Here is a 13,035-nt window from a genome sequence, read left to right as displayed (position 1 = left end):
TTCTGGCTTGGCTGGTGGGGCGAGTGATAGTGACCGCTGCTCACAGGAGGCTGTGTGACTCCACTGTCATGGCAAGACCAAGCAAAGGCCCCAGCCCCCTCTAGGTGCACGGTTGGGGGCACCTCTTAGTGTCAGGGTTCAGCACACTGGGGCAGAGGAACAAAGGGTCATCTCCCAGTGCCAGTCCCCAGGGAGATGATCGCCTGTTTGGGATTTGTTCCTGGAGTTGGCATGGGGCACTGCAGGGTCAAGGGTCCCACCAAGGCATCGGTGCCAGCAGGTGGATGGGTCTGGGATGCGAGCAGAGTGTTGTCAACACGTCGGGCACATCAAGCTATGCAGGTCACCCAGGGAAGAGAGGGTAGACACAGATGGGAGAGCAGGGCCCAGGACAGCCTCCTGAAGACTGGCCTTGAAGGGAGGAGTGAGAAAGGGGCTCCGCCAGAAGCCATGAGAACAAGGCAGGGTGTGTGGGGGTCTCGGGCTCTGAGGGACGGGTACATCAGGAAAAGGGTTGAGGCTCCCCACCGGGCCCGGCGAGTGTGGACACAGGCATGTGTGTCAGGTGATGGAATGGTGCAGGTCTATGAGCAGTCACTTTGAGAGCCGCGTGGGAGGGCGCCTGTGCTCACATGTTCATGAGCTTGCACGTGTGTGCGTGTTTGTGCGTCTTAGGGGTGTGTCTCAAGGTGGCTGCTTTAAAAATTCGTGAAAGCCAGTTAAAGAGAAATCAGGTGATGTGCTTGACACAGGACTAAACCTGGGTTCTTTCCAACAAAGTGCTGCCATCCCTGGGCTCAGCTGTCTCTTGGCTCTCATGATCTTTTTCTTTTCTTTCTCTCAGATATTTAGGGGGCGCCTGGGTGGCTCAGGTGGTTAAGCATCCAACTTTGGCTCAACTCATAATCTCATGGTTCGGGTCCTGGGTTGGAGCCCTGCATCAGGCTCTGTGCTGACAGCTTGGAGCCTGGATCCTGCTTCAGATTCTGTATCTCCCTCTCTCTCTGCCCCTCCCCTACTCTCTTGCACACATGCTTGCTCACTCTCGCTCTCTCTCTCTCTCTCTCTCGCTCTCTCTCGCTCTCTCTCAAAAATAAACATTAAGATATCTATTGTTCAGTAATCTCTACACGCAAGGTGGGATTCGAACTCATAACCCTAAGGTCAAGAGTTGCACAGTCCTCTGAGCCAGCCAGGTGCCCCTCTTGTGGTTCTGGTGTGCTAACTTTGTCCTCCATGGTCATCAGATATTTACTGCACTTTTATTTCTTTTAATATTTTTTATGTAGGATTTTTAGAGACGATGTGGTACTTTCATTTTAATCAAGATCTAGTTCTTACATAGTTATTTATAATTATCTTCCTTGACCCACTGGGAACACCCTTGTAATCACCCTTTAAGAGGATATTGAAGAAGTGTTTTTTTTACTTTTATCACAGTTCTTTTGGATCTTTGAAGAAAAAACATTTGAAAACTGGTGTCTTAGTCCTTCGCAGCTGCTATAACAGAACACCCCGAGCCAGGCAGCTTGGGGACCACAGACTGATTTCCCACACTTCTGGAGTTGGGGGTCAGACGTGGAGGCACTGGTAGATTCGGGTGTGGTGAGGGCCTGCTTCCTGCGGCACAGATGGCACCTTCTCGCACATCCTCATGAGGCGGGAGGGGCCAAGAGCTCCCCGGAGCTTCTGTTAGGGCATTCTTACTCGTGAATCCCCCACCCAGGCCCTCCCAAAGACTCCCCTCCAAATACCATCACCCCAGAGGTTAGGCTGAAGCATCTGAATTTTGGAGGACACAGACATTCACTCTGGAACGTTCCACCCTCCACAATTCATGTCCTCCTCACATGCAAAGTACATTCATTCCACCCCAACAGCCCAAAAGCCTTCACTGCTCTAACACCAACACTCAATCCTCTGATTCCATGGCCTTACCTGAATCTCATCTTGATGAGATCTGGCTGAGACTCCAGGTATGGTTTGCCTGAGGCACAGTCTCCTCTAGCTGTAAAACCAAAGTACTGTGGTAGGGGATAGGTGCAGGGTGCACATTTCCCTTCCAAAGGGAGGGACTAGAAGGAAGAAAAGGGTGACGGGTCTCAGGCAAGTCCAGAACCTAGTGGAGCAAATGACATTAAACCTTAAGGCTCAGGAATAATCCTCTTTGGCTCTGTGCCCTGCCCTCCAGGCCTACCGTACTCCTCAAGCATACTCTCCTGCGGCTCCAGGCAGCCCTGGCCTTGGAAACCTGAGCAAGGTCCAGTTGTGTTCCCAACCCCCACGCTCTTCCACCGTGGCCTGTGATGGGAGAGGCAGCCCTGACCCAGATTGCCTTTGGGATCCTCCTTCCCCTGTCCTGATTTCCATTGCGGTGGCCAGTCCATACTGACCTCCTGCTCAGCCTCTTAGCCACACCTCGGTGTTCTTGTTTTCTGCAATATGGGCAGGCTGAGCACTTTCCACGTCTTTAAAATTCTGCTTCCTTTTTGCTTAAACTTCCATGTCTCGGGCATCTCTCTCCTCCTGCATTGCTATCAGCAGTCAGAGGAGCCCAGCCATACCTTCATCACTTTGCTTAGAAATCTCTTCGGCCACGGGTGCCAGGAGGGCTTGCTCAGTTAGGCATCCCACTCGATTTCGGCTCAGGTCATGATCTCATTGTTCTTGAGATCGCGCCTGCATCAGGCTCTCCACAAAACACTAGGACACGAATGTAACTCAGCCAGGTGTTGGGCCACTTTATAAAAAGGATCGCCTTTTCTCCTACTTCCAATGACATATTCCTCACTTCTGAGACCTCGCCAGAATGATCTTTACCACCCTCGTGTCTACCAAATTTTGTTCACGAAGGCTTAGGGCTTCTCTGAGAAGAAAGGCTTTTTCTCTGCTCTCTTTTCCTTCTTAGCCCTTACCAGAATCTCCCTTAGCATCCCTAACCCTGGCCTCCCCTCAGAACTCCTCCAGCTTCCGCCCAGTGCCCCATTCCAAAACAGAAGCATTGGGACACCATGGAAAACGGTTGTCACACCCTGGGTGTTCCTGCTTGATGATGATTTATCAAATATAAGCTGATAGTCGGGTGTCCATATCAGAGAATGGAAGTTTTAGTCTAAGAATAGAAACTGTGGGAAGGGCTGTTCCTTAAAGATCCAGGAGCTCAGACATGTGGGAGTGAGAGGAAGGGTTGTTGATGGAGAACCCCACATGCAGGGCTCAGGCCTTGTGTAGGGGTTCTCCTAACCAGGACCCTGTCTGTCCCCTTCGCCCAGCTGTGCCCTCCCTGAGCGGCAGCCTCCTGGAGGCTGGTCGGTGTGACATGGGCCATGGTCCCTGCCCAGGTCACTGCCCTGGGAGCAGGACCGTGGACTGTGCACTTGGGAAACATGGTTTTATCCTGTTTCATAATTTTATCCTTATAAAAGTATACTCTCTCGGTTAGAATCGTACATTACGAAAATGGTTTTTTGAAGTATGAAATGGGTTTCATGAGATACCGGTGTTATCTGTGGTTTCCCTGCGTTTCGTACCTGTCTCTGCGTACAGTGTTTGCATGTCACCTCCTCAGTATTAAGAACAAATTACAAGGCTGAGCACCTCAGCTCATTTTGTGCATACAAAGAAAACATTCTACCCATCAGGAAGTGGATCACAGGATAAAAGGAAATGGACAGTTTCTTTGGCCTGTGTGTGCTCTGCTGCACTTGTAGTGGGTAAATACACTCACAAAAGCAATCCATTCTCTAAAAAAGCCTCCTGCGTAGGTTTGTTTCATTCTGCTTTGTTTTCCTGATCAGTTTTGTTACACACCTTGGCTCTTTTAGAAATCAAGTTGTTTTCAGTGCTGTGATCATGCCGTCCTTTATCATAGGGGCCAGACGCCTGCTGAGTCGGATTTCCAGGTGCTTGAAATTGCCCGAAAGTTGGAAATGTATGGCATCCGTTTTCACGCCGCTTCTGACAGGGAGGGGGCCAAAATTAACCTGGCCGTTTCCCACATGGGTGTCCTCGTGTTCCAGGTAGGGAGAGGGCAGGGGTGTGCGAGGACTGGGTGGGGGCTGATTTTACACGTATTGGTAAATTTTCGTTCTGATGCTGAAGGTCTTGGACTGGTCGGAGGAACCTAGCGTGCCTGTCTCATCCCGCGGAGCACTTCTTTCCCTGTCCTTGCTGTCACAGAGCCCTCTGCCCCCCAGGGCACGCAGTCAAAGGCCACCATTCTAATGCTGAGCCACAGTTCATGTCCATAGAACCTTCAACAGAAACACTGGCTCTTCCACGCTTCAGGCATGGACCTGCTGCAGGTCTGGGTGTGCCGCTCTGTGAGGTGTCATTTCAGTACATGAAACAGACTGGAAAGTATCAGAGTCTGTTGCACGTGATAAGCGTCAGTACAGCCTTCAGGAACTGGTGTATTAGTTACGTATGGATATGTAATTAGTGACATAAAATGGCCACTAAGTTCTGCCTGCAGTCACACATGTGTGTGCTTGGGTTTTTGCTGTGGAAGCATCCGAAGCAGAGGAACACAGACCCTTTGTGCCTGGACATGGTGGAGGGCTCTCTGCATCCTCTCACTCGGGCTCAGTGGCCCAGGTGCCTGCAGCCGACCTGCAGAGACCTGCTCATTGCTGACCGCCATGGAAGGTTGCATCCTGGGACTCCAGGGAGTCCACTCTGTGGGCTCTTTTTTTTTTTTAAGGTGATTTATTTATTTTGAGGGGGTGGGCGGAGAGACAGAGAGAGAGAATCCCAAGCAGGCTCTGCACTGCCAGCACAGAGCCTGCCCGAAGAGGGGCTTGATCTCATGAACCGTGAGATCATGATCTGAGCCGAAATCAAGAGTCAGACACTTAACCAACTGAGCCACCCAGGCGCCCCATCTGTGGGGTCTTTTTAACCTGTGTTTGCCTAAAATGGCTTGTCTAGTCCAGGCCTCTGTAGTCAAGCTACACTTGCTTTCTTTCCCTTTCCTTTTTTAACCTAGCCATCGAATTTCAATTGCCTACTGGGAAAAAAATTAATTTGTAAACAGAACGCTAATTGTGTTATATCGTACACTGACTGACAGGCAATGATCGTGTCAGGCACACCCAGTGAGTTGGTGGACCCATGGCCTCCCACACCTGCTCACTCAGATGACAGTTCTACCATCATGCGTGATGAAAATCACATCCATCCGAATCCAGCCAGTGTCATTTTCCAGAAAAGGATAACTAATTTGTAACTGGAAGAAGTTAAAACCAGAAATCAGAGTCTTCAAATTAACCACGTTAGATGGAATTCACTATTACTCTCTCAATTGTTGATGCAGGGGCACCCCGTGGTGACAGGCCTGCGTCCCTACTCCAGCCCACAGAGAGCCTCCTCTTTTAAAGACTTTCATTTGGAAATACTTTCAAACTTAGAGAAAAACTGTAAAGAATTAGAACAGCACATCGAGCCCCCACTTGCCCTTTGCCCAGATTGACGCGCTCCAGCATTTCTCACCTGTGCTTTATGGTTTGTGCTTCCCCCAGCACACATTCTCCTCCCCCAACTCTCTACATGCATACGCACGTGTGCACCTGCAGACGGTTTTTCTGAAGCATTTGAGAGTGAGTTGTAGACTTGAGGGCCCTTGACCACTGAAGGCACATATTTCTAACGAGAAGGGGCTCTCTTACCCTCCTCACTGATGCAGCTGATCCACTGTTCATTTTCTGGTCTTGTCAGCCGGCAGCGTCCTCACAGCTGCTGTTCTCCCCAGGATGGGACCCAGTCGAGGACCAGACGCAGCACTTCGCGATCGTGCCTGCAGTGTCCTTTAAGCTGGAACATTTATTTTTTTCTTTATCTTTTACCACCTTGACAGTATTGAGCACAGTCCTTTTTCTCTTTAATAGGATGTTCTTGACTTGTGGTTTGTCAGCTGTTTTCCTGGGATTAGGTTCAGGGGACACATTCCCAGCTGGACCCCTACCCGGGTGTTGTCACGTCCTTCTCAGGGGGTCACGACAGAGACACCACCTGGCCTCACTGGTGGTGTGAATCTTCATCTCTGCTTTCCGGTTATTAGCTACCAGTTACTATAGTTACTAGTTTTTCTCTTTCAGCTAATAAGCAATCTGTGGAGAGGCATGTTAAGACCATTCAGTTATCCTGTTTCCCTCCAGATCTCACACCCACTGGACCAGATGGTCACAGGCTCCCGCAGTCCTGGGCCTCACTTTCAAACTCAGATAACCAGGGATCGAAATCCTCTCCGTTCAGAAGAAACCGAACCTATGCCAGGGACGGAAGAGGAGAAACAAAGCCCATAGAATCCTCAGAGAGGACCCCACCTTTTGTCTGTCCCATGGACAAGACACAGAAAATTGCTTTATGCTGGGTGATGCTTATGAGAAATAGGAATCCGAATGTACAGTTTTCATCTTGTTGTGTGAAATTCTAGTCTAGTCATTTATAACAGTAAAACACTGGTAATTCATCAGGAGGCTGCTGCATCCATACTGTGGAGTATCAGGCACCTGCACAGGAACGCAGAGGCTTCCTGTGTCGTGGCACGTGGGACGTTCTGTCGGACGCCCTGTCCCTGTTGTGTGAGCAAAGACTCAACAGGTGTGTGTGCGGTTTGCTGCTGCCCGTGGGGAAAAAGGAGAATTACACCCCATTTATGCCATAGAAGAACCAGGTGGTATTCGTGGCCACGGGGAAGGCAGCTGTGGGTTCCGGGAGCCAGTGAGGGGGCTTTTCCTTGTGGACACATTCTGGTGCCTGCGAGTTTGAACCTTGTTGACGTGTTACTGTCTTACCTTTTCCGGAACGCCCTGCAGAAGTCAGAGAGGACCTTCATCTCTGAAACACGAGCAGTGTCCAGTCACAGGGACACACGGAGAACAGGAGCGCCTGCAGGTCTGAGATGCGGTGGCAGAGAGGGCAGTGTTGGCGGGATGGGACTGGAAGATGAAAGTGAGGCAGAATCTCCACCAGGAGGCTTTGACTGAAGGTGGAGGAGGGGAGCGAAAGTTCAGGGAACAGCTCAGGAGGCCCAGCACCCAGCACCCAGCACCCAGGAAGCCCAAAGCAGCAGAGGGAGCCTTTAAGAAATTACCTGGGGAAAATATCCAGAACTGAATGCACAAATTTCCACGTTAGAACCATCTACACGTTCCTCGTATAACCCACGAGGAAAGATCACCACAGAACACAGCAGCGTGAAATGTCATAGTAGGGGATGGGACCAGAGAGCTTCCAGGAGGAGAGACCAGGAAGCGTGTCAGACTCGTCAGGGGCAACACTGGAAGCCACAAGACGACCGGGCAGGCGGTCGTGCAGAACACGAAAGTAAGTCAGTTCCCACCCAAAGGCCTGTGCCCCGTCCAGCAGGACTTCCCAGGACTTCCGTGCAGAGAAAATAAGAGAGTTTTCCAGACACGCAGTTTTGCAAAGGTGTGAGTGCTGAGCACCCCTTAAAGGACAAAAGAGACCAGGCTGGCGGCGGTGGGCGGGGCCTCACGCTGGGGGCCGGGCCCAGAGAGCACCTGCCAGCGCGCAGGCAGCGGGGAGAAAATTGTTTCGTGGATCAGACCCATCGAAGAGTTTAAATTCTGCGTGGATGGTTTAGGCTGAATTAGTGATGGGAACATAGAGAATTGAGTAAATGAAAAGAGGCACTCAGTAAGTCAAGAAAAAGTAAAAGGAGGGGCGCCTGGGTGGCGCAGTCGGTTAAGCGGCCGACTTCAGCCAGGTCACGATCTCGCGGTCCGTGAGTTCGAGCCCCGCGTCGGGCTCTGTGCTGACAGCTCGGAGCCTGGAGCCTGTTTCCGATTCTGTGTCTCCCTCTCTCTCTGCCCCTCCCCCGTTCATGCTCTGTCTCTCTCTGTCCCAAAAATAAATAAAAAAAAAAAAAAAAAAAAAAAAAAAAAAAGTAAAAGGAGCAAAATATAGTTAGAATTCACCATAGCTCAGCCTGTGAGCTGTACTCACGTGATCAATAGTATGAAAACCAAATTTAAAATTCAGCGGCCATCGAGGGGTGCGGGAGGGCTCAGAGGCCAGGTCTCCCACAGGCACCCCGGGCGGGTGTCAGAGCTGCTGGGCGGGGGGTGGGGGGGGGTGGGGGGGGGGTTTCTGTCCCAGCGGAGTGCTTGAGCATGGGGCCCACAATGCCTGGGTTTTGTCTCAGGCCCTGCCTGACGTTTCTAATTACACCGTGGGTCATTGCATACAAATCTGTGTGAGAGCAGTTCTGCCGGCTGCTCAGGTTTAAAACTTAGAAAGTCTCTGCTCTCTTTCTCACTCTTTCTCTAAATAAATAAACTTTAAAAGCGGGGAGGGCTTCTCGGTGGCTCAGTCAGTTAAGTGTCCCACTCTTGGTTTCGGCTCAGGTCATTATCTCACAGTTGGTGGGATCGAGCCTCGAGTCTGGCTCTGCGTGCGCGGACAGCGCAGAACCTGCTTGGGATTCTCTCCCTCGCTGCCCCCTCCTGCTTACTCACGTGCACGCACACTCTCTGTGTGTAAATATACTTTAAAAAATAATAATAGTAATTTGTAGGAAAGCCGTATCAAAAACATCAACTTTTCCTAAAACAGGCAGATTTGTATGTTTAGTGTTGACATTTTAATTCAGAGTCATTCCAAATATAATTGTAAAGTATCAAGTGGGTTGTTGTGCTATCTGGTAAGTTTGTAATTTAAACATTTCTCTGTTTCCGGGCGTTTGAGTAGCACGGTCGGTTGAGCATCCAACTTCAGCTCAGGTCTGATCTCACAGTTTGTGAATTCAACCCCCACGTTGGGCTCTGTGCTGACAGAGGTCCTCCCCACCCCACCTTCCCTTTCCACTCCTCCCCTGGTTGTGTTCTTTTTCAAAAATCTATATTAAAAAATAAAAAATCTTCTCTTTTCATGAAAAAATGTGTGTGTCTGTCTGGATTATAAACGTGCCTGAGTGTGCATCTCTTGGATTTCAGGGCACCACCAAAATTAACACTTTTAACTGGTCCAGAGTCCGAAAACTCAGCTTCAAGAGGAAAAGGTTTCTCATCAAACTGCACCCAGAGGTCCGTGTAAGTACGCTTTTGAGCACTTTCTAAATTTTAAGAAAATTTATTCTGCTAGAACATTGACTTTTCAAATTATAAAGCACTTTGGCGCCACGCACACCAGAGTTTAAGGATGGGATCTGGAATTGTGCGGAAGGGCTTCTGGGTAACCTGCCCTGTAGGGCTGCCACTGAGGATGGGTCAGCGTTCTGGGCAGGGACCACTTACACAGCTCTTCCCAGCTGGCTTTCGGATTTAGCCGGGTCTGGGGTGAGAGAGAGAAGCTCCCAGGGGCTGCTGAGAACAGTCTGTTTATTGAGCCTCTTTGTTCTCTAGGTAAGGAGGCTGTGGTCTGAAGGCCTACAGCACATTAGCATTAGAGCTTCTGTCACAAGTAAGCTGAGGGACGTTCCCAGTATTCTCCTGTCTCTTTGATTCAGAAATTGACCTTTTATGTGCTCTAAGTGGAGAAGTCTTGATTTTCAGAAAATAAGTACTCCTTCCATTTGAGATTGTCTGTCAATAAAGTAATAATTACATATGAATTTACTGAAATGGGTAAAGATGGAAAAAAGTAAATGTCTCTATAAGTGTGATAGTTAGGAAAAATCCAGTACTTGAAACGATTCGAAGATGTCCACATTGGTACGTTCCCAGTGTACAAAGGAGGTTAGGAAATGAGAGTAGATTAGCCGAACGCTGCAGTTGAGGCTTAAGAGGCTGTGTCAGCGAAGACTGGCTTCCAGTGGTGGGAGATTTAGGCCCTGAACCAGCTGAGAAGAAGGCTCTACTTAAGCTTTTAAAAGGCACTTGATTAGCAAGAGCTTTTGTCCAACAGCAGGTTCCTGGGCTGCCTGGCTGTTTCCTTTCTGTAGAAGCCAGGAAGGAGGACTTGTTTCTTACTCAAGTATCTGCTGTAGGGATGGGAGGGAAGGATAAGGGATGCTGAAAACATACACAAAATCAGGTAAAGGGCTGCCGTTTATTCCGTGAGTGAAAGAAAGGGTTCTGGGGCTGTTGGGACAAGTTGGAAAGAGGAGCGTCCCTGCCCAGTGTGCTGGAGCCACAGCGTGACACTCCATCAAGGCTCAGGGCTGCGGTTGCACCTGCCCATGGCAGTTACAGCTTGTATCCATCAGCACTTAGATTTTAAAGACAGAATACAGGAGTCTGGGTAGGATAGTCTTTCTGGAAGATAATTTAGTAATATGTCACGAGGTTGAAAAATGTGCATTGTGGGGGCACCTGGCTGGCTCAGTCGGAAGAACATGTGACTCTTGTTCTCGAGGTCATGACTTTGAGCCCCGTGTTGGATGTAGAGATTACATAAGTAAATAAATATTTGTTTTTAATATGCATTGTTTTAAGCTCAGTGTAACAATTCTAGGAACTTATCCTGAGGAGTAGCTGTGAGAAAAGGCAGTAGTTTCTTCAAGGTGTTGTGTGTGAGGACATCCAGCACATCCCAAAACTCCGCAGGCAACAGCATATAAATAATTGCCTCACAGACAAAATGCCCTGGTTTGCTGGGTGGGATGTGTCGCAAGGATACACTTATAAATGTTAGCAGTTGTGCGATCGTGGGTGACTGTATTTTTCTGGTAATTTCTCCAGTGAAATTTCTTCTCTTCAATATAGATGACACCAGAAGTCTTTATAGATAAATCAGAATAAAAATCTTCCTGAGTTTTTTAAGTTTATTTATTTATTTTAAATTTTTATTTTTGAGAGAGAGAATGTGCCCGTGAGCAGGGGAGGGGCAGAGAGAGAGGGAGACACAGGATCCGAAGCAGACTCCAGGCTCCGAGCCGTCAGCACAGAGCCTGATGCAGGGCTTGAACTCACGAACCATGAAATCATGACCTGAGCCGAGGTTGGACACTTAACCAACGGAGCCACCCAGGCGCCCCAAGTTTATTTTGAGCAGGAGTGCGTGCACATGCACTCGCACTTGAGCACTTGAGGGGCAGAGAGAGGGGGAGAGAGAGTCCCGTGCTGTCAGCACAGAGCCCAGCTCGGGACTCTATTTCATGAACCGTGACATCATGACCTGAGCCAAAATCAAGGGTCAGACACTCAACCCATGGAGTCACCCAGGTCTCCCAAAAATATCTTCCTAATTTTTAACTTTGAACGAAAAGCCTGTTGCCTGAATACTGCCTAAATTTTCTTCTTGAATTAGTTACTTGAACCTTTGTGTTTTGTTTCTAGGGACCTTACCAGGACACACTGGAGTTCTTGTTGGGCAGTAGAGACGGCTGTAAGAACTTCTGGAAGATCTGTGTGGAGTATCACACCTTCTTCAGACTCTTTGATCAACCTCAGCCCAGAGCTAAAGCTGTCTTCTTCAGCAGGGGCTCCTCCTTCAGATACAGGTAGGGTCACACCACGTGTCGGCGGGGCTCTGGCGGCTTTGTAGGACTGAGAGTATGCATGTCCCTGGTCAGCAGGCAAGCGCTGTGAAATGGTTCAGAGAATTACATGCAGAACACAGCTACTGTGAAACTGGAGGGAGCAAATCCAGTAAGATAGTGGAAAAAACAGTTGTGATAAAAACTGTGCGAAATCGGTTATGCTTATCACAAACAGAACTTTACGATGTCTCTGGGAACTTAGAGGGCTGGCACGTGCTATTTCGCCTTCCTGGAAAATTAATGCTGTGAATTGCTGCCGATTCTTTCCTTTAAAATCTGAACTTTTATTCACAGTGGAAGGACTCAGAAGCAGCTGGTGGATTATGTCCGAGACAGTGGGGTGAAGAGGGTTCCCTATGAGAGGTGAGCACCATGGTCTTTGTGATGGGGAGTATGTGCTTTTAAAGTTAATATTTTACATAGTTTTAACCTTTACGTAGTCACCTCAAGTACGTAAACATGTATTTTGACACTGGAGTTCTCTTTCTTTTATTTTTTTTAAATAATGGATTAATATCTGTCTATAGTTACTCTGCGCAGATACAGATAATTACTTTTTAGCCTCTAATCTGTATAGCGTATCTTATATATAATGTTTTTATATAGTATGCTTAACTTTGAATCTGAAAATGCATGGGTTTTTTGCATGTGGAATTTTTCTTCAGCGTGAGGGGATAATTTTACCTCTTCTGCGACATCTGTTTTATCTGAATTCCTGCTTTTTGTCACTGCCTGTTTCTAGCCAGGTGCCTGTGGCATGTTATCAGAACCTTAGCCCCATTCTTACGTGCACTCTTCCTCGGGGCACGGCTGCCCTCAGAACAGGTGCTGGGAGAGGCAGGCTCGGTGGCTCACAGATTGTTCTCTGTTTGCAGAAGACACAGCAAGACTCGGATGTCTATTCGTGCTCTGACCGCAGACTTGCCAAGACAGGTTAGTCCTTCCGGTTGAAACATACGTGATATTATCACCCGTACTCTTTTGCAGAATCACCTGGCAGTGTTGTAACAGGACTCTTAGAATCAGTCCTGTTGTTTACATGGCACTCCCAGCCCGGGGGCTGTTTGCAGAAAAGGAGTCCTAAGTAAGGAAGAAGCTTTGTGCATTGAGACGCGCCACGGTGGTATTGTAACGCTGCCTGTGCTAGGCGACTCGCTATCACGGTTTTGGTTTCAGGTGTGCCCATTCGATGGGGAGTACCCGGGAACCGCCACAAGTCCCGGGGCAGGAGAGCGGTGTGCGGCCTGGGACACACGCACAATGTGTTGGCAAGGGGAGCTAGCAGGCGGCGGAGCAGCCTGTGTGATGCATCTAAAGTGACAGGTGCACAGAGAGGACAGGCTAGAGGCATAAACCTAAGTGTCCCGTGTCGTCTCTGGGTGGCAGGGTTCCAGGCAAGTTCTACTACTTGCCTATCAGGAAGCTCAGCTTGCTTGTCAGGAAAACAGACACTGAATGTTACCTTTATAAAAGCGTGAAACTGTAAAATGCCAGCTTAGGGCGCTAATTTACTTAAACTATATTCACAGAGTGAGATTTTTTTGCTAATATGTTAAGGGTGAAAAGCAGGAAACAAATTTATATCCGTGTTT

General features: G+C 48.8%; 1 protein-coding gene across 5 annotated transcripts in view; it reads left to right on the top strand.

Moving 5' to 3' along the window:
* Nucleotides 1-13,035, top strand: part of FARP2 (FERM, ARH/RhoGEF and pleckstrin domain protein 2) — a 107,313-nt gene that overhangs the window by 54,396 nt on the left and 39,882 nt on the right. For 4 of the 5 annotated variants that reach the window (XM_058698548.1, XM_058698539.1, XM_058698523.1 and 1 more), the window contains exons 8-12: nucleotides 3,872-4,019; nucleotides 8,958-9,053; nucleotides 11,241-11,404; nucleotides 11,738-11,806; nucleotides 12,319-12,376. In XM_058698548.1, the coding sequence (XP_058554531.1) occupies nucleotides 3,872-4,019; nucleotides 8,958-9,053; nucleotides 11,241-11,404; nucleotides 11,738-11,806; nucleotides 12,319-12,376 (535 nt within the window). The remainder of the gene's footprint in view (nucleotides 1-3,871; nucleotides 4,020-8,957; nucleotides 9,054-11,240; nucleotides 11,405-11,737; nucleotides 11,807-12,318; nucleotides 12,377-13,035) is intronic. The other variant, XM_058698528.1, reaches the window with a different exon arrangement.

Source organism: Neofelis nebulosa, chromosome 2 (genome assembly GCF_028018385.1).
Source record: "Neofelis nebulosa isolate mNeoNeb1 chromosome 2, mNeoNeb1.pri, whole genome shotgun sequence".
Classification (NCBI taxonomy): Eukaryota; Metazoa; Chordata; class Mammalia; order Carnivora; family Felidae; genus Neofelis; species Neofelis nebulosa.
The sequence above is the reverse complement of the archived record's forward strand: the minus strand, read 5'-3'. Positions and strand labels throughout refer to the sequence as shown.